The sequence below is a fragment of the Hypanus sabinus genome, chromosome 1 (assembly GCF_030144855.1).
Source record: "Hypanus sabinus isolate sHypSab1 chromosome 1, sHypSab1.hap1, whole genome shotgun sequence".
In the NCBI taxonomy this organism is placed as follows: Eukaryota; Metazoa; Chordata; class Chondrichthyes; order Myliobatiformes; family Dasyatidae; genus Hypanus; species Hypanus sabinus.
The window spans coordinates 145,246,816-145,267,449 of NC_082706.1; the positions used below are offsets into that span (position 1 = coordinate 145,246,816).

Here is a 20,634-nt window from a genome sequence, read left to right on the forward strand (position 1 = left end):
ATCACACCTCTCCATTGGGTTCAGTTGCATATTTAAGCAGGATAGAATTTGGTGTAGGAGATAATCACTGTTTGATGGTCACAGCTGGACTGTCCAGTCAGTCACTCAATCAGTGTGTGCGTAGCCAGTGGTTTCCAGTTTGAAATTTACCCGGCAGGATAGAGAGGCCCTGATGGAGTTGGTTTATTATTGTCACATGTACCAAGAAAACAATGAAAGCTTTTGATTGCATGCCATCTAGACAAATCATTCCATATACAGTACAAGTACATTGAGGTTGTACAAAGGAAACCAGAATGCAAAATATGGTGTTAGAGAGAAAGTATACAGTGCAGATAAATGGTAAAGTGCAATGGCAACCACAAAGTAGATTGAAAGATTAACATTTTATGGTGGGAAACTTCTTCACTCAGAGAGTCGTGAGAGTGTGTAACTAACTGCCAGCAGAAGTGGTGCATGTGAGCTTGATTTCAATGTTTAAGGGAAGCTTGGATAGGTACATTGATAGTTAGGGTATGGATGGCTATGGTCCCAGTTTAAATGGCATGGACTAGATGAGCAAAAATCCCTGTTTCCATGTTGTAGTTTTTCCATTACTCTTATCTATTAGTGAATGAGAGGTCCATTCAGATGTCCTACAACAGTGGGAAAGAGGCTGTCTGGTGGTTCCTGCTTTCAGGCTTTTGTATTTTTTGCTTGATGGAAGGGGGAGAAGAGAGAATATCCAGGGTGGATGGGAATATCCAGGATGGGGTCTTAGATTGTACCAGCGGCTTTACTGAGGCATGGATGGAGTCCATGGAGGGGAGGCTGGCACCTGTGCTATGCTGAGGTAGTCCTGGATTGCTGGCGCACTGGAGGTTGGGTGGTTTTCCATGGTGGTTCAATGGGGAGGTTCAGAAACAGTCAGTGGTGAGTTTGTTCCAGTGACCAGGTAGGTTGTCTCCTGCAGACTAATCATCAGCAAGAAGGAGAGGATGTTAACCAAAGGAACGGGATTCCACCTGGACCTTCTGATCATCGTCGCATCGGGAGGGGTAGCAGCTTTGTTTGGATTGCCCTGGCTCGCTGCAGCCACTGTCAGAACGGTCACCCATGTCAACGCACTCACCGTGATGAGCAAATCTGTGGCACCAGGTGACAAGCCCAAAATTGAAGAGGTCAAGGAACAGAGGGTGACGGGGCTGGTAGTGGCTGTCCTGGTGGGTAAGTGGTCACTCTCCCTCACTGGTCCCAACACTACAGCAGCTCCCTTGTCACACTACAGTAGTTCCTTCATCAGTTCCCTCATCTAATTGTCTGTTTTTTCATCACCAACATAAACAAAATACCCTCAGTGTGGAAGGATCGGGGATCAGATCTGTAACCCTTCAACTTCATACAGCACAGGAGGCCCTTCAGCCCATCATTTGTGTGCTAGTGCATTGAAGTTCAATAAACAATCCCAGTCTCCCTCTCTTTCCCACAACTCAGTTTTTCTTTCAATCCACTTCTCCTTTGAATCTGCCCTTCAAGGGATCTTTATAAATGCAGCTATTCTTGCCTTGCATTCCTCCTCCTCCCCTCCCCCCTCTTACTTTCTCCCTCTATTTCCTTCAGTCCTTTCTTCCCTCTCCTTTACTTCTCTCTTATTAGAATCTTTTGTTTGTTCATACATGTTTCTGACATCAGTGCTGAGGAATATGAATAAGGAAGGAATAACCAGACAAAAATGGGCAGAGTCCATGTGGACCAATGAAATGGAGATCATACTTGAGGCTGTAACTTGTGGAATGGAAAATTACAGGCCATCTCTGACAATCAATTCTGCTGATTCACCACCCTCTGGCTAAAGAAATTCCTCTTCGTCTCTGTTCTAAAAAGATGTCCTTCTAATCTGAGGCTGTGACATCAAGTTGTGATGAACTAATTAAATGCCTAAATAAATTAGTCCCTTCTGCACATTCATGTTCCTATCTAACAGCCTGTTAAATGTCTCTGTCATATTTACCTCTGGCCCTGACAGTGTCTTCCAGTGTGTAAAAAAAAGTCTTGCCTTACTCACCTTTGAACTTTCCTCTCTCACTTTAAGTACATACCCTCTAGATTTAGACATTTCAATCATGGGAAAATTATACTGGCTGTCTGTCTATGCCTCTCATAATCTTATAAACCTCTATCACATCTCCCTCAGCCTTCACCACTCCAGAGAAAACAACCCAGGTTTGTCCAATGTCTCCTTATAGCACGTGCCTTCTAATCCAAGTAGCATCCTGGTAAACCTCTTCTGCATTCTCTGCAGAAATGAATGCAATACTCCAGATTCAGATTAACCAGAGTTTTTAAGGCTGGAACGTAACTTCCTGACTCTTGATCTTTACCTTGACTACTAAAGGCAAACATGCCATATACCTTCTTTATCACATCAACTTGTACAGCCACTTCCAGAGAAATATGGTCTTAGACCCCTGGACTCATCTGTACGTTACACTGTTAAGGGTCTTACCACTAGTAGTATCTTTTTCTATACATTTAATCTCCCAAAGTGCAACATTTTACACTTGGCTGGATTAAATTCCACCTGCAAATTCTCTGCCCATATCTGCAAATGGTCTATAGGTATCCTATAGTATCCTTTTCCCGTCTTTCCACAACACCACCAATCTTAGTATTATCTGCAAACATACTAACCCACCCAGGCAAGGATTAGTTAATGGACATAGAATGAAGAAAAGGAATAAACGTGTTATTATCAGGTTGGGTTACTGCAAGAACTGCTGCTGGAACCACAGCTAATCACATCCTGTATTAATGATTTGGATGAGGGAATTAGGTAATATACATAAATTTGTTAATGTGACAAAGCAGGGTGGCAAGTTTTCCTGATCAACTTGCAGACGGATGGGCAAGGACATGACAGATGAGGTCATACACATTAAATGTGAGAGATGAAAAGGAGGAGATGGCTGAACTTCACACAGGTACTGCAAGCAATTAAATTATCTTTATTGCTATAGGATTTAAGTGAAGAAGCATTTTGTTTCAGTGAAATAGAGCTCTTCCTTAGCAGATAAGCCATCATCTTGACCAGATCGCCATTGGGTGAATTGGGAAGACCATAAGACACAGAAGCAGTATCAGGCTATTCAGCCCATTAAGTCTGCTCCACCATTTCATCACGACTGATCCCATTCAACCCCACACACCTGCCCTTTCTCCATATCCCTCAATGAGATGACCAATCAGAAATCTATCAACTTCTGCTTTGAATATACCCACAGACTTAGCTTCCACTGTAGTCTGTGGCAGAGCATTCCACAGATCTACCTATCTTTGGTTAAAAAATTTCCTCCTTACTTCTGTTCTAATTTTCAGGCTGTTAGCTCTGGATATCCCCCAACAGAGGAAATGTCCTCTCCACATCCATCTTATCTAGACCTTTCAACATTTGGTAGGTTTCAATGAGATCCCTATGCATTCTTCTAAATTCCACTGAGTACAGGCCCAAAGCTGCCAAACACTTCTCATATGATACCCCTTCATTCCCAGAATCATCTTCGTGAACCTCCTCTGGACTCTCTCCAATGATAATACATCCTTTCTGAGCTATTGGGCCCAAAACTGTTGACCTTACTCCAAGTGCAGCCAGACTAGTGACTGATAAAGCTTCTGTATTATATCCTTGATTTTATTTCTGTCCCCCTTGAAATAAATGCCAACATTTGCTTTCTTTACCACAAACTCAACCTGTAAATTAACCTTCTGGAGTCTTGCACAAGGACTCCCAAGTCCCTCTGCACCTGAGATATTTGAATTTTCTCCCCATTTAGATAATAGTCCACACTATTATTCCCTTTACCAAAATGCATTATCATACATTTTCCACCATTGGAAACATACTTTCCATATGTACACTGACTAGGCCTTTCAACATTCAAAAGGTTTCAAAGAAACACCCCCCCCCCCCAATCCTTCTTAATTCCTGGCACCTGGGAGGCAACATACCATCCAGGTATCCCGTTCACGTCCACAGAATCTCTTCTCTGTTCCCTTCACTATCAAGTCCCTTATCACTACTGCTCCCTTCTTCTGTCTCTTTCCCTATTGCACCACGGAGCCATGCTTGTACCCAGTTGCCATGGCATTCTCCTAGGAGGTCATCCCCCACAAAAGTATCCAAAGTGGTATACTTGTTTTTGGGGGGAGTACTAACAGGGGTGCTCTGCTCTAACTGCCTATTTCCATTTACTCCTGATGATCACCCAGCTACTCACCTCCAACAACTTCGGGGTGACTACTTCTCTGTAACTTTGATTATATCCTCATTCTCCAGTACAAGCTGAAGGTCATCCAGTTGCTGCTCCAGATTCCTAACACGGTCTTCAAGGAGCTGAGCCAGATGCACTTCATGCAGATTTATTTCCCTGGGAGACTCTCAGTTTCCCAAGACTCCATTATCTGGCATGAAGAACACACCACAGCTATTTAAATGGTACAGTAAGAGGGGAAAAAAACAAAAAGGAAACCTTAACAGACACTTTACACAGAGCTGACGCCTCCTTTGACCCAAAGCCTGTTGCTTCTACTCTTGCCACTGGCCTACTCCTGACAATGGCCGCTCTGCTTATCCCTTCTGTACTTCTGTTTAGTTCGCAGTGCTCTGTTGACGCCGCTGATTTGTCAATGCCCTGAAAACTCCCTTTTTAAATAATTGCTGCCAACCTGTGAGAAATACCTCTTGGTAAAGCTCTGTTGATGCTGCTGATAGGCCATGTACAATAGTGAGGATCCTTAATGATGGATGCCACCTTATTGAGGCACTGCCTCTTGAAGATGTCCTCAGCAGTGTGGAGGCTTGTGCCCATGATCGAGCTGGCTGCCTACAACTCTCTGTAGCATCTTACAATTGTGTTCGTTGGAGAGTCCAGGCCATGCAATGATGCAATCAGTCAGAATGCTGTCTACCCTACATCCGTAGAAATTTGCTAGAGTCTTTGGTGACATTTCATATCTCCTTAACTCCTAATGAAGTATAGCGACAGGCATTGCTTCTTCATGATTGCATTAAAAAGTTGGGCTCTAGGGATCTTCGGCGATATTGACACCAAGCAACTTGAAGCTGTTCACTCTTTCCACTACTGTCCCCTCAATGAGATTGGTGTGTGTTCTCTCGACTTCTCCGTCCTGAAGTCCACAATCAGTTCCTTTGCCTTGCTAACATTGAGTGCCAGATTGTTGTTGTTGCAACACCACTCAACCAGCCGAATTACTTTGCTCCTGTACTACTTGTAGCCATCTGAGGTTTTGCCAACAACATTGATATAACTGGCGTATTTATAGATGGTATTTGAACTGTGCCTAGCCACATAGTCATGAGTGTAGAGGGGGTTGAACACTGAGCTAAGATTGCATCCCTGGGATGTGTCTGTACCTTAAGGATGAGCTTGGCAGCTCATTCCAATTACACAGCACCTTTTGCATGAAGAAGTTGCCCCTGATGTCCCATTTAGTCTCTCACCTTTGATCTTAAAATTATGCTCTCTTGTAATTAGCATGCCTTCCCTGGGAAGAAGACTGTGTACTTTCACCTTGTTTATGACCCTCATGATCTTACATACCTCTGTCAAATCGCGCCTCAATCTGTTGTGCTCTGGAAAATAAAGTCCTAGAGTACACAACGTCTCCTCGTAACTCAGGCCCCCCAAGTCCAGGCAACATCCAAGTCTAAATGTAATTGTACCTGCCTCTACCATTTCCTTGTTCCATATACCTACTTCCTACTGTGTGGAAAAAATTGCCACTTGGGTCCTCTTTAAATCTTTCCCCTCTCATCTTAAACAGATGCTCTCCTCTTCCTTTCATTCTGCCTGTTTACCTGTTTGTTTGTGTATGAATGCTACGCTCTTCTGTTTTCCAGGCCTCTCAATTGTAATTGGTGACCTCCTACGGAAGATCCCACTGGCTGTGCTGTTTGGAATCTTTCTGTACATGGGTGTTACTTCACTGAATGGTATTGAACTGTATGAACGCATCCAGTTGTTGCTCATGCCTTCGAAGCACCATCCAGATCATGTTTATGTGCGGAAGGTAAGTTGGGTTCAGGGGTCGAACTGTGTGGAGTGCAAGGCTGGCAGGTTGTTTGGTTTCTGTCAAGCAGAATGGCTGGTATTTAATGGGCTGTTTCTCCTACCCAGGTGAAGACTCTGCGGATGCACTTGTTCACCATCATCCAGATCTTCTGCCTGGCCATTCTCTGGGCTGTCATGTCCACTGTGGCCTCACTTGCCTTTCCTTTTGTGCTCATCCTGACAGTTCCTCTGAAGGTCTTTGCACTCACCAGGATTTTCACAGATCGAGAGATGAAATGTGTAAGTGTGCTGTTTATAGATTACTTGGATCAGGAAGTGGAAAGGTGGGTTAGCAAAGTTGCAGGTAAGATGAAGGTTTGTGGTGTTGTGGATAGTGTAGGACAGGGGTTCCCAACTTTTATTATGCCATGGATCCCTACCATTAATGAAGGGGACTATGAACCATGGTTGGGAACCTCTGGTGTAGAAAATTTTTTCAGGTTTCAACGGGACAGTGATAGGATGCAGGGTTGGACAGAGAACTAACAGATGGAGTGGAATGGAGGGTTGTCTTTGGGAGTAGAGTAGGGTGTCAGCGTGTGTGGGAACCAGTCCTAAAAACTGCATTGTGTCGCTGAAGAGCTGGAAATGAAATCGAGGTTCGATACTTCCATTTGTTTGCAAGGTCAAATGGCATAGCAGTTCTGATTAATCCCACCTCAGCTCGCCTTCCTTCTACCATCCATCAGACTTTGATTATTCAGCTGTTCTTGCTTGAGTGAGGGGGGCAGGTGAGGGAGGGAATGGGATCATCCTGGTCTATCTCTTTCAGCTTACTGTTATACTTCAATCAACTAACGGCCCTCAGATTTTATCCCCTTGGCCAAGGAGAATTGCTCCTACCTGTCGCCCTACCTGTATTCTTTGGTACACCCCAACGAGCAGCCTTTGTTTGTCATCTCCCAAAGACATGCAACTTGGTCTTACAGGTCCAGGGCTGTGAGCAGCATTAACATTGGCTCAGGAGGGGAGGGAAATGGGTATGAGTGGTGGGCAGCTGGCGAGGTTATTGTCACTAATAGCTCCATGAGCTTCTCCTATTCAAATACCCTCAGATAGGATGGTTGAGAGGAAGAGTAAATACAACTTTATTGGGAATGGAAGTGGCAGAGATGGGGGCTATGAGTCAGAAGGACAGTTCACAGGAAAGAGGAGTAGCTGAGAGCGCACTTTGTCTTCCAGATTGATGTTGTCACTGTGAGGGACTGGCAGACAGGACTGGCCCCAGACCATGTTCTATTATCTTGGGTTGGTCCTGGTGTTGAACAGCTGCCTCTTATCTGTCTCATCCACTCAGGTCTGTGCCCTGTAGCAGCTGTACAGTGGGAGGAGGCTGTTCATGTCAGGGACATGTGTGATAACCTGTGCCCATCCTTCTCTCTGATCACCATCTTCTCTTCCCACAGCTGGATGCAGACGATGCACAGCCCACCTTTGATGAGAAGGAGGGATTGGATGAATATGATGAGCTCTCAATGCCTGTGTGAGGCCATGGAACCAGCTGTAAAATTCTCTTGTGATGCTGGATAAGGATGGAGGAGCTAGTCAGCACACCTGTCACCAACACCCATCACCATCAATCCCTGTCACCACCAACACACTACAGCATGTCAACTACACCTATCACTGATGACACTCATCACGAATATGTTACCATCACCTGTCACCATCAGCACCTGTCCTCACCATCAACACAGTCATCAGTCATCTGTCATCTGTCACCAACACTCAGTATCAACATCTGTTAGTATCAGTATGTGTCACCAAGGACCATGTGTGATCTATTGCTATCACCAAAGTCCACCTCAGCCAAATTACGTCCAGCTCTCAGAGCTATTCGTCACCTTGGGACTGAGGTTGGGACCAAGCTCCATGCTACCGTAACCTGAATTCAGGAACCACCCATGCATTTAAGTATTCCTTTGTTTCAACATCAGGAAAGAGAAAACCCAAGCTGGTGTTTCAGAACTTTGTGAATGTTCCTGACATGTGGAAACGACAGCTCTGTAATGTCATTCCTTAATGAGAGGCTGCAGGAGAAGAAGCTGCTGGTCTGATCTAGGACATTCACTTCAGCCATGAGATGTGATTGCTTCAGTTGTTAATCCCAGAGAGAAGTGCTGGTGCTGCTCAACAATGCCACCCCTTAACTGAACCACAGCACCCCTGTTTACCCTTCCCATACCCTCCACTCTACCCCTCCCATTCCCCCCATGTAAAACCATTGAGCTGCCATTGGATTGTGAAAATTTAGTTCTTGGCCTTCCTCTCTGCAACCCCCTCCCCACACACACAGCCCCACCAACACCACCTTACCCTCTGACCAAACGCTTTTCCTAGTCGGCTGCAACTTTGTAAGTGATCCAATTTGATTGAATTTCCAAGCCCCTCGTGCTGAACTGCCAGTCTTGATGTGAACATTATTCTGCCTCTATACACACAAGAGGGTCTGCAGATGCTGGAAATCTTGAGCAACACAAACAAAATGCTGGAAAATCTCAGGTCAGGCAGCATCTACGGAGGGGAATAAATAGTCAATGTTTCAGGCCAAGATCCTTTATCAGGTCTTGATGAAGGGTCTCAGCTAGAAATGTTGACTCTATGGTTGCTTCCTGACTTACTAAGTTCCACCAGCATTTTGTGTGTGTTTTTCTGCCTCTACACCTCCAGCCCTGAGGCTGTCCTGGGTCCTGCTGTGATGTCAATATTCTGTTTGGAATTCGGTCCTGAGATGGGCAGTGTGTTGTCCAGACATGAAACTGCTAGTCCTGATCTCCAGGACTCAGAGCTATCATTTTTGTCTGCGGATTTTGATCACAGGGTTAGTGCCAAGCCCATCCAACCCACGAAGTTTATCTCCTCCCTTGGAGAAAGGTTTGGATAGAAATGGGTCTGATTTGCAGTTGTAACTGGTTGTTTGGCGTAATTCAGCAGAGTTTCACATGTGTGGAAACTCCCCAGAGCTGAGAGCCTCACCAGCTGAAGTGGGTGGTGAGATCAGACCCTGGTCACTGCTACTGGCTTTGAATGTTGCCAAAGGTCCATTTGATTTGTGAGGTGAGTTGATCATGAATGGGGGAGACATGGGGAGTTTCTGCTCTACTAATTTGTTTGTCACTTCAAGTCCAGAGATGCCACTGCAGGAGCCAAGCCCAGTCAGAGTTACACAGCACAGAAGCAAGCCCTTCAGTCCAACTGGTCCATGCTGACCAAGATGTCGATCTAAGCCAGTCTCCTTTGCCTGCATTTGGCCCATATCCCTTTAAACCTTTCCTATCCATTTACCTGTCCAAATGTCTTTTAAATGTTAGTGTAACTGTAGAGCCTCGGCTCCACAGATAAAGCAAAAGGTGCAAACATAATCTTACAACCAAAAATTATTAGCCAACAGTTTGCTTTTGAAATACACTGATCAGGACCAAAGATCCCACTGTCCAACTGATTTCATATGCAAGCCTTTCACCCTCTAAACATTGTGCTGTACTGTTGAGTGATGCACAATAAGTGGTGATGTGTTCCTTCCCCAGTGTTCATTGTGTGACCAGTTTGCATGTCAATAGTCCAGTGGGGTTTCCAGTGGTGAATCACAATGCCAGTTGTTCCCATGGGAGTTCTTGATGCCAGTTGGTCAATTGCTGACCGGTTCAGTGGGTAGAACCCATTGCTGCCTTTCCAGTGGCAGGTGGCTATGCTGGTATGACCAGACAAGCAGTAGTTCCAAGTGCCCCCAGTGAGGAGGGTAGCAAACACTGGGCCAACCTCAATCAAAACCAACTGCTGTATCCATCTTCCCTACTGTGGACCCTACAGTATCTGCCCCTCACCAACCCGTCCACACTGGCCTTTAGCTTCAACAGGTTATTAAATTTTGTATTTATACAAACTAGTGTCAATTACTTTAGATTTCTAGTTAAAATCTAGGCAACCTTTTTTTTTGTTACCCTGTATATTTGTACTGTAGGTGTTCACTTTGAACGGCCTGTATAAAAATCAATTTGTAGTAGAAGTAATAAGTATTTCATTAATGAAAATAACACCAGGGTACAGTGCTGATGGGAGTGTCTGTCACTGTATAATACTGAGTACAGTACTGGTAGAGACGGGTCTGTCACTAAATAACACCAGAGCACAGTACCAATGTCTCTGTATAACTCTGGGGTAAATGCCATAGTCTCAGAATAAAAGGACATCGTTTCAGAACTGAAATGAGGAGGAATCTCTTCAACCAGAAGCTTGTGTATCTGTGGAATTTGTTGCCAGATTGTGATAGAGGCCAAGACATTGGATGTATTTAAGGCAGAGATCAATAGGCTCTTGATTGCCCTTCATTAGTCAGGGGATTAAGTTCAAGAACTGTGAGGTAATTTTGGAACTCTTTAAAATTCTGGTTAGACCACACTTAGAATATTATGTTCAAATCTGGTTATCTCATTATAGAAAGGATGTGGAAGCTTTATATGGGTTACAGAGGAGATTTACCAGGCTGCCTCCTTGATTAGTGAGCTTCTTATAAGGAAAATTTGAGCAAGCTAAGGCTTTTTCTCTTTGGAACAAAGGGGACTGAGAGATGATTTGATAGAGGTGTTTAAGATCAGAAACACTGATAGAGTAGATAGCCAGTGTCTTTTTCCCAGGGTGGAATGGCTAAATCAAGGAAAGTTACAGGGGAGATGTCAGAGGGAAGTTTTTGACAGTGAGTGGTGAATGCATGGAACGCACTGCCTGTTGTGTGGTAGTAGAGGCAAATTCATTAGGGACTTTTAAGAGACTCCTGGATAGGCACAAAGATGAAAGAAAAATAGGGGGCCTTTTCAGAAAGAAGTATTCGATTTATCTTAGAGTACATTAAAAGGTTAACACAACATTGTGGGCCGAAGTGCCTGGACTGTTCTATATAAAGGAGATAAAGGTTATAGGGAGAATGGGGTTAAAAAATGTATGCTATGATTGAATGGCAGAGCAGATACAATGACCAGGTGCTGCTCTATGGTGTTATGAGTACAACACTGCTGGGGACTGTTGCAGGTTGCAATATGTTTCACTGATCACAGCTGAGGCAACATGATTATCACAGTTTTGATTTATGTTTGGGAGGCAAGTCTGAGATTTAAAATCTGTAGATCCTGTCAAACTGAAATAAAAACAAAATGCTGGACCATGCAGCAGATGAGGTAACATCTAGGGAGAGAGGGTCTTTTCTAGATTTTGTTTCATCCTGAAGCTGTTCAACCTGAAATGTTAACTCTCCACTCTAGTTTAATCTGCAGTTGGCCTCGAATACTTGTACTACAGAGTTGGGGTTGAAATGACCCCTAAATGACAGAGCTTAAGCTTAAGGAGAATATACCAAGGAATAAGTGGTGTAGAAAGAAGGTTTCCTCTTTTTAGACAAATTTGAAAAGAGTGCCGCCTGGGAGTGATGAGAATTGGAAATTGAGAAGCTAGGGATAATAGGAATTCTCTTTCCTGGCTGAAGTGGTGGACAACAGAGGTTGCCAAAAATAAGTGAGACCCGAGATTACAGATGCTGGGATCCAAAACAAAAAACGATCTGGAGGAGCTCAATGGGTTGAGCTTTATTTGGGGGTTTGTGTGTGTGGCGGGGGAGAGAATTGGCAACGTTTCAGATCAAAACCCATGATGGGTTTCAACCCACTGAGCTCTTTTCAATAACTTGGTCTATGCAGTCTCCTCAGGTAGAGGTGTGATGCCCACAGTTGGGAAGGGCTTTCCTCTCCTCCATCCATGATTGGGGCCAGGGTTTCTAGGGCCTTGTAGGTGATTTCTCTCCCCAGCTTTAATCATCACGAAGTGCAGCAAAGTCAGAATATCCAGATCGGACTGTTGTTAGAGTTAGTGTCCCTCCAGGGTTACTCTCTCCTACGATCTGCTTCCTGTCCTCTGCTGGCTAGTGAACCAGCTGAGGGTGAATTTTGGTTTTCGATGGAGCCGCACCTGGTGTCTGATTTCCACTCTCCAGCGGGCAGTGTCCTGTCACTGCCCACATCTCATCGCATCACTGCTCTCCTGTAGCACACTCCCTGAAGTCTACCTCTGACCAAGTTTCTCTTTTGGATTTCTACACTTCTGTGAAGTGCCCTGAGACTTTTTTTCTGTGTTAAAAGCATCATAAAATTGCAAGCTTGTAAATAAGACTTTGTGATCACCTCATGTGCCTGCTGCCAGCTGGTGGTGAAATGTTTTTGCTGCAATAATGCTGATTTTATTATTGATCCCTGGTCTTAAAGTCTTCTCTCGGGAGCCACCCTTTGGCTATTAGTGACATCTACTCCCTGCCGCCTGTGTGAGGTGTTTCTTTCCCCCATTCCCACCCCACCCAGCGCTTCTCATTAATTCAACCTATCCAATAGAAAGATCCCAAACTATGAAAAAATGAGCTGTAATGAGGGAGCGTCACATTGGGAGGGGAGGTACTGAGGGGCATCAAACTATAGAAGAGGCAGTACTGAAGGAGGGCTGCAAAGTGGGAGGAAGAGTACTGAGGGAGCGTCACACTGTAAGCGCACGTATGATGGAGCACCGCACAGATACCCTGGCTGAACTGAGAAGATCTCGTGGGGCAATATTTGGAGGACAGCTGGTCGGTTGTGAAGCTGCAAGAAACTATAGACACAATGACAGTGACAATTGACCTGAATTTACACAAAAAAGGCAGTGTCCTTAATGTCCTGTCAGGGTAGATTGTGGCTGTCTCAGAATTGTAATCAATATTCTTTGGGGAAAATTCAGATGCTGTGTAATTAATAAATCATTTGTGAAATCAATATTCCTCTGAGATGGTTCTGCCTGTTAATGTAAAATGATTTGGGGAAAAAACGTGGTTGGCAATTGAATCACATTTCACTGCTGTTAGTAATGTACATGTCCACTAAGTACAGAGGGGGATCACAAGCTCTGCTTGCCAACGACACCGTCAATTAGAAACTGGAAACTCAACTGAGCAACACACACACACAATGCTGGAGGAACATAGGTCAGGCAGCATCTCTAGAGAGAAACACAGCTGATATTTCCGACTGAAACCTTAAGACAGGAGAGGAAGGGGTCAGAAGCCAGAATAAGAAAGTGGCTTTGGAGGGAGAGGGTCAATCCTGGGAGGTGAAAGAGGTAAAGGGCTAAAGAAGGATTCTCAGTTACAACTGTGGGTTGAAGGCTGGGGATCCCGTGGGGAGTAGCCCCAATTATAAAGCTTGAATCAGGGCTGGGACAAAATACCCTCATCTTAACTGGATGAGGGAAACTCAGACGACATCCAACAAGAGAAAATCTACAGATACTGTAAATCAAAGTAATGCACACAAAATGCTGGTGGAATTCAGCAGGAGGCATCTATGGAAAAGAGTAAACAGTCAATGTTTCACGCCGAGACCCTTCACAGTTCTTATGAAGGTTCTTGGCCTGAAACGTCGACTGCTTAATCTTTTCCATTGATGCTGCCTGGCCTGCTGAGTTCCTCCAGCATTTTGTGTGTGTTACACTGACATTCAACAAGCCCTGAAACCTTGGAGAAAATAGCCCATGATAGGCATTGTGACTGCAGAATATACAACCTGCCTGCTCTAAGTTCATTGGCACCCCCTAATCCAGTCATACATTATTTAAGAGTAATCTAGATCATATACATAAAATATGACTTTTTGGATGATACATATCTGTAGAGGAGATTTATGAGGATGTTGCCTGGGTTGGAGGAGTACAGTTATGGTGAGAGACCTTGGTCAGACCCCACTTGGAGTTATGTGTTCAATTCTGGTCACCTCACTGTAGGAAAGATGTGGATACTATAGAGTGAAGAGGAGATTTACAAGGATATTGCCCGGATTGGAGGGTTTACCTTATGAGAATAGGTTGAGTGAACTTGGCCTTTTCTCCATGGACCAACAGAGGATGAGAGGTAACCTGATAGAGGTGTGTAAGATGATGAAGGGCATTAATCATGTGGATTGCCAGAGGGTTTTTCTCAGGGCTGAAAATGGCTAACACAAGGGGGCATAGTTTTTAAGGTGCTTGGAAACAGGTATCAACGGGATGTCAGGGGTAAGTTTTTCACACAGAGTGGTGGATGCATGGAATACACTGCCAGCGTCAGTGGTGGAAGTGGATACAATAGGGTCTTTTAAGAGCCTTTTAGATAGGTACAAGCTTAGGAAAATAGATGGCTATGCGCAGGGAAATTCTAGGGTAGGTTACATGGTCATCACAACATTGTGGGTCAAAGGGCCTGTAATATGCTGCAGATTTCTATGGGAGACTGGATAGACTGGACTTGTTTTCCCTGGAGTGAGGAAGGCAGAAGGGTGACCTGATGGCAATATATTAAACTATAAGAGGCACAGAGCAGGTATATAGTTAGAATCTTTATTCCAATAGCAAGGCAAAGCATAGAAGGGGGCAGAACTATACCAGGTAAATGGGCAAAAAAAAGTCAGCATGGTCATAGAGGGTTGACACGCCAGTTTCTGTGTAGTTCAACTCTATGACTATTACCTGGATGGAAGATGTATGCCTTATACTCTAAATGGAGCCATTTATCACTGAAGCAGACTCAACACTTGCCTTGAGAGCCATACCTATGATTTTTGATCCTATACAGGATCAAATGAGCTGTGCCAATACCAGGTATTTCTTGCAGAGTCAGTCAACTGTCTACTCTTTTCCATAGAAGCTGCCTGGCCTGCTGAGTTCCTCCAGAATTTTGTGTGTATTCCTAGCAGAGTCACACCTATGGACCATGCATTCCCAGCAGATACACCAGTAGAACTGTACATTTCCAGAAGAGACACACCAATTAAAATGGCTTACAACTTTGATGCTGGTTTGCAGTTCTGACCTAAACTGGCTCTCTAATCCAAAGGTCTAGTTATATACTGCTTCAAAAGAACAAGCCAAATGAAATGGGGAGGTGGTGTTAATCAATATTTCCAGAGCAGATATAGAAGTAGTTGAAAGTGATATGGAACTGATTGGAGTTAAAACCATGAACAGCAGGAAAAGAAAGATAGGTATGGGAATAATTTATAGATCACTAAAATAGGACCTCTCAGCAAGGCAGAGTACAAATATAGAATACCAAGGACACCTTTAAAGAGCACTGCAATTATCTTGGGAGATTTTAATCTACATGCTGATATGATGAAACTGACAAAGACATAGAGGAGTTTGTGGAATGTGTCATGGACCGATTTTTAGAGCAGTACGTTGTGGATTGTATCCAGGGAATGGGATATTTTCAACTTGGTCTAATTTTAAAAAGGGATCTTCTGGTTAAAAAGAAAAATAAACTCCTGACCTCACAATCTACCTTGTGGTCAGTTCTTGCACCTCTTTGTTTGCCTGCACTGCACTTTCTCCAACCGTTATTGCTTTTCCCTTGTCCTAACTTGATGTTCTTGTGTTTTGAAATTATCTGTGTGAGTGGCATGCAAAACTGAAATTATCACTGTACCTCAGTATGCGTGACAGTTAATAAACCAATTACCAGTTAAAAGATCCTTCAGGAGGTTAGTGACTACAATTTGATGGAATACCAAATTAAATTTTGGGATGAAACAGTTTTCAAAAATGGTGTGCAGGGTGGAGTTGTCTAAGCTGGACTGGGTAGAGACAAATCAGAATCAGGTTTATCATCATCGGCATGTGACGTGAACTTTGTTAACTTAGCAGCAACAATTCAATGCAATACATAAAATGAAGGGGGAAAATGAAATAAATAAATCGTATTCTGTACACTTTATACAGTATACATATAATTATATTGAATAGATTAAAAATAATGCAAAAAAAACATACTATATATTTTTAAAAAGTGAGGGTTCAATGTCCATTTAGGAATTGGATAGCAGTAGAGAACATTGGCAGACATTCGAACAGCTGATCTATAACTGAGACACGAGACTACAGATGCTAGAATCCAGAACAACGACAAATCTGCTGGAGGAACCTTAGCGGGTCGAGCAAGACTTTATGGGGGGGGGGGGGTGGGGGAGAAGGAATTGTCAACACTTCAGGTCATAATCCTGTATCAGGACCTTGCTCAGCAAGGGTTTATCTCAATTTTTATCAATGCGCCATCTTTGCTGGATACTTCAACTGCTCCACATGTGACCACAAGAAACTGCCAAGTTGTTGACACAGCTCAGCACATCACAGAAATCAGCCTCCCTTCCATGGATTCAGTCTATCCCTCTTGCTGCCTCAATAAAAAGGCCAGCATAATCAAAGACCTCACCCCAGACATTTTCTCTTCATTCTCCCATAAGACAGAAGATACAAAAGCAAGAAAGCACATACTACTAAGCTTAAGGACACCGTTATCAGGCTCTTGAACAGACCTCTTGTATGATAAGATGAACTCAGCCTGACAATCTATCTCGTTACTGTATTATCTTGACCCTTACTGTTTACATAATTATTGATTTACTTTGGTCTACCTCCAAGCACTATATGATTTGGTCTGTATGAACAGTATGCAAGAAGTTTTTCTCTGTATGTTGGTACATATAACATTAATAAACCAATGCAATACCAATCAAAAAGAGAAATTCCATGAGAAAGAGGTACAATCGTGTTAATAAAAGATGTCGTTTTTCAAGCGGTACCAATTTTTATTCCAAAATCTTTTTTTACTAATGTTGATTCAAAAATTTCCTCATATATATGGCAGAATAAAAATCCCATGTTAGGTAAAATATACTTACAGAAGGCAAAGAAGGAAGGTGGGTTAGCATTGCCTAATTTTAGATTTTATTATTGGGCAGTTAATATTAGATATTTGATATGTTGGTTGAAAGATTGGGATGGATCTTTTAGCCTTCATTGGGTGAGCTTGGAAATTAAATCGGTACCAGGTTATGCACTGGGTTCTATTTTAGGGATTTCTCTCCCTTTTGCTCTTCCTAAATTGCTGAAACGAATTGACAACCCAATAGTTAAACATACTTTACGTATATGGTTTCAATTTCAGAATTTTTTTGGGTTGACTCAGTTTGTTTTAAATATTCCTATTGTATCCAATTGTTGTTTCCACCCTTCAATTATAGACCAAGCTTATTCCGCTTGGAAGACTAAGGAATTACTACAATTTTCTGATTTATTTTTGGACAATTGTTTTATGTCTTTTGAGCAATTATCTAATAAATATAATTTGCCTAGATTTCATTTTTTTAGATATTTACAGATTAGGCATTTTTTAAATACTGTACTTCCTACTTTTCCAAATTTTGTGTCTTCAGGTATTTTGGAGAGTTTGTTTGAATTAAACCATTTTCAAAAAGGGCTTATATCAAAACTTTATAATATAATTATGAAGATACGTTCAGAGCCCCTTTATAAGACAAAAAATGATTGGGAAAGAGAGCTTAATCTTATTACTCCTATTGAGAATTTGGATAGAATACTTCAATTAGTTAATACAATCATCTATATGTGCCAAACATTCATTAATACAGTTTAAGGTCGTACAGAGGGCCCATATGTCCAAGGATAAATTAGCTCATTTTTATTCTTATATAAATCCTATTTGTGATAGATGTCAATCTGAAATAGCGTCTTTAACTCATATGTTCTGGTCGTGTCCGCTTTTGAAAAAATATTGGAAAGATATTTTTGATATTATCTCTGCAATATTGAACATTGATTTACAACCCCATCCTATTACCACAATTTTTGGTTTACCAATGATGGACTCACTTCATTTATCTTCTTCTGCCTGTCGAATGATTGCGTTTCTTACTCTAATGGCTAGAAGATCTATTTTGCTGAATTGAAAGGAAATTAATCCTCCTACTGTATTTCATTGGTTTTCTCAAACTATGTTATGTTTAAATTTAGAAAAAATTAGAAGTGGTGTATTTGATACTTCTATTAAATTTGAAAAGATATGGAGACCATTTATTCAATATTTTCATATGATGTAATATGACCCTGTTTCAAGCCTATTTGATTTTCCAGTTTTAATTTTATATATGTTGAGAGGATCGGAGTTTACAACACTGATGATTATGTATTTTTGTGAGATATTATAAACAGCCCTTTTTTTTCTTTTTCCAGTTTTTCTTTCTCTCTTTTTGCTTTTTTTTCTTTATTAGTTATTAGATTATTAGCTTAGTTAAAAAAAAAAGATGTCAAATTGAAAAGTGGACATATAAAGTGAGGCAAGGGGTCTCGATGTTCCAGAGAATGAATCATTATAAGCTAGATGCCAGGTCCAACAAGTACCCTAAGAAGACAATCAGCATTTTGGCCTTCATTACAAATGAGTTGGAATTTAAAATTAGGGAAGTTTTGTTGCAATTGTACAGAGTGTTGATGAGGCTACATCTGGAGTACTGCAGCTGGTTTCCTAATCTATAAATAAAAGATTTTAAAATAAAAAATAAGAAGTAATCCAAAGGAGATTCTCCAGAGTAATTCCTGGGATGAAAGGCTGTCTGAGCAAGAGAAATTATACATTTTGGCTTTGTATTCATTAGAATTTCAGAAGAAAGAGGGGTAACCCTAATGACAGTGAAGTTTGGTGCCTTAACCTTTATTGGAAAGAGTATTAAGTACAAAGGTCAGGAAATAATGTTTCAGCTGTACAGAACATTGGTAGGACCAGATCTGGAATATTTTGTGGAGCTCTGATCAGCATACTATAGGAAGGATGTGATTAAGCTGGAGAGGGTGCAAAAAATATTCACAAGAGTGATGCCTGAATTGGAGAGTTTGAGGTATAAGAAGAGGCTGGATTGGCAGGAGGATGTTGATCCCAGAGGATCATGGTTTGCACTTCCGGTGGACTGTGTCCTCTCAAGGGCACAAGCCTGGCCAGGAAGATTTCAGGAACCAGCTGTTGCCCATGCAGCGGGTTCCCCCTCTCCATGTCACTGATGTAGTCCAAGGGAAGAGCAAGCACTGGTACAGCTTGGCACCAGGATTGTCGCAAAGGTTGCCAGAGTGAAGTTGAAAACAACATCACACTGGCTCTGGATTTTCCTCGAGGTTTACTCCCAAAGCCTCCCAAAGGTGGTATGGCCGCAATGCAGCGGAGGTTTAAAATAAGATTTCCTTCTCCAAGGCGGGCTGCCAGCCAAGGCTGATGAGACATGCCCACCTGAAGCAACTGGTTTTGAGGCTTCAGGTGACTTGATAGGGATTTATAAAACCAATAGGGGCATAGGTAAGATGGATTTTCATCATCCTTTCCAAGGGTAGGAGAGTATAAAAACATAGGTTTAAGGTGAGAGAGAAAAGGTTTAAAGGGGGCCTGAGGAGACAAGCTTTTCACTCAGAAGATGATGGATATATGGAATGAAGGGCCAGCAGAAGTGGTAGAGGCAAGTACTATTAAACATTTTCAAAATACATTTGACAGGTACATGAATAGGAAAGATTTTGCCTACAGATCAAATGCAGGCAAATGGAACTACATTAGAAATACACAGCAGACTAGAAATCTGGAACAACACACAAAATGCTGACCAGAGGAACTCAGGAGAACTGGCATCATCTCTAGAGGGGAATGGATAGAGAGATCCTTCTGCAGGACAGCTTTCAGAAAGACACTTTTGAAGGGATGGATGAGCTATGCTAAAGAAACTTTTACTCAAAACACATGAGATCCTAAGGGCCTCTGATGGGGTAAATGTTGGGATGTTTTCACTAGTCTCAATCAAGGAGGTATAACTACAAGATATGGGAATGGTCATTTAAAACTGAAGTATATTGAAACATGGATTCTTTGCTCAAGTGCATGGGTGGTGGAAACTGGATCATTAGAAGTATTTAAAATGGAGATGAATAAATATTTGATAGTTTAAGGAACAGAGGAGTTTGGAAATAATGGGACAGAAGAGGAGCTGAGGCCAGCAGAGAAAACCATGAGAGTGTTGAATGGTGTGGCAAGCTTGAGGGGGCTGACTACCTTCTGCTCCCATGTTCTTGTGTTCAGCCTCCCTGGGACAGAAGGTGAAACTTTGGCCTGTATCCAGTTCTGGAGGTTATTGAAGGGAGAAGAAGAGCAAGACTTTCATTCAGAGGTAGTTGTCTCTGTCTCTCAGGGTTGAGGGGAGCGGTGGGCAATGGCCATCCTTAGGAACTAGTCGCACAGGTGTGAGGGGAGAGGGTGGCGTCCACGGGGTGTCTGGGAGGCATTTGGCCACGCTCGGGTGTGGGTCCACGGGGTGTGAGGTTGATCGGCCACCCTGGGGTGCAGGTCCACGGGGTGGACCACGTCACGTTTAAAGTGTCCCCTGGGGAGCAGAGACAGTGCTAAACGCCGGACAGCACCTACCGACTAGCACGGAGTCAACAGGCCGAATGGCATCGAGAGCTGAGCGACCGGCTCCATGGGGTGGTCATTCGGTGCCAGAAGAAGGCCAAGCCGGAGCCCGGGGCTCGGACACGCTCCCGTGGCAGCAGCGTCGGCCCCGGGTGGGGCGCCGGGAGCGGGCGCGGGCGCGAGCGCGGCGGCGCCTCTTCAGCCACGCTCGCTGTGTGAGGCCCGGACGCGGACGCGGCCGCCGGG

General features: G+C 43.1%; 2 protein-coding genes across 10 annotated transcripts in view; both read left to right on the forward strand.

The window, feature by feature from the left end:
- LOC132398608 (anion exchange protein 2-like) overlaps nt 1-12,892 on the forward strand; it is a 247,827-nt gene extending 234,935 nt beyond the window's left edge. For all 6 annotated transcript variants that reach the window (XM_059978272.1, XM_059978280.1, XM_059978289.1 and 3 more), the window contains 4 exons: nt 953-1,206; nt 5,897-6,066; nt 6,174-6,347; nt 7,514-12,892. In XM_059978272.1, coding sequence (XP_059834255.1) covers nt 953-1,206; nt 5,897-6,066; nt 6,174-6,347; nt 7,514-7,594 — 679 coding nt within the window. In that variant the 3' untranslated portion in view covers nt 7,595-12,892. The remainder of the gene's footprint in view (nt 1-952; nt 1,207-5,896; nt 6,067-6,173; nt 6,348-7,513) is intronic.
- A 7,080-nt stretch (nt 12,893-19,972) lies between these two features.
- Nucleotides 19,973-20,634, forward strand: part of LOC132398656 (nucleolar transcription factor 1-like) — an 81,464-nt gene continuing 80,802 nt past the window's right edge. For 3 of the 4 annotated variants that reach the window (XM_059978385.1, XM_059978395.1, XM_059978404.1), the window contains exon 1: nt 20,405-20,633. In XM_059978385.1, coding sequence (XP_059834368.1) covers nt 20,427-20,633 — 207 coding nt within the window. In that variant the 5' untranslated portion in view covers nt 20,405-20,426. Of the gene's footprint in view, nt 20,147-20,404; nt 20,634 lie in introns of those variants that run through there. The other variant, XM_059978412.1, reaches the window with a different exon arrangement.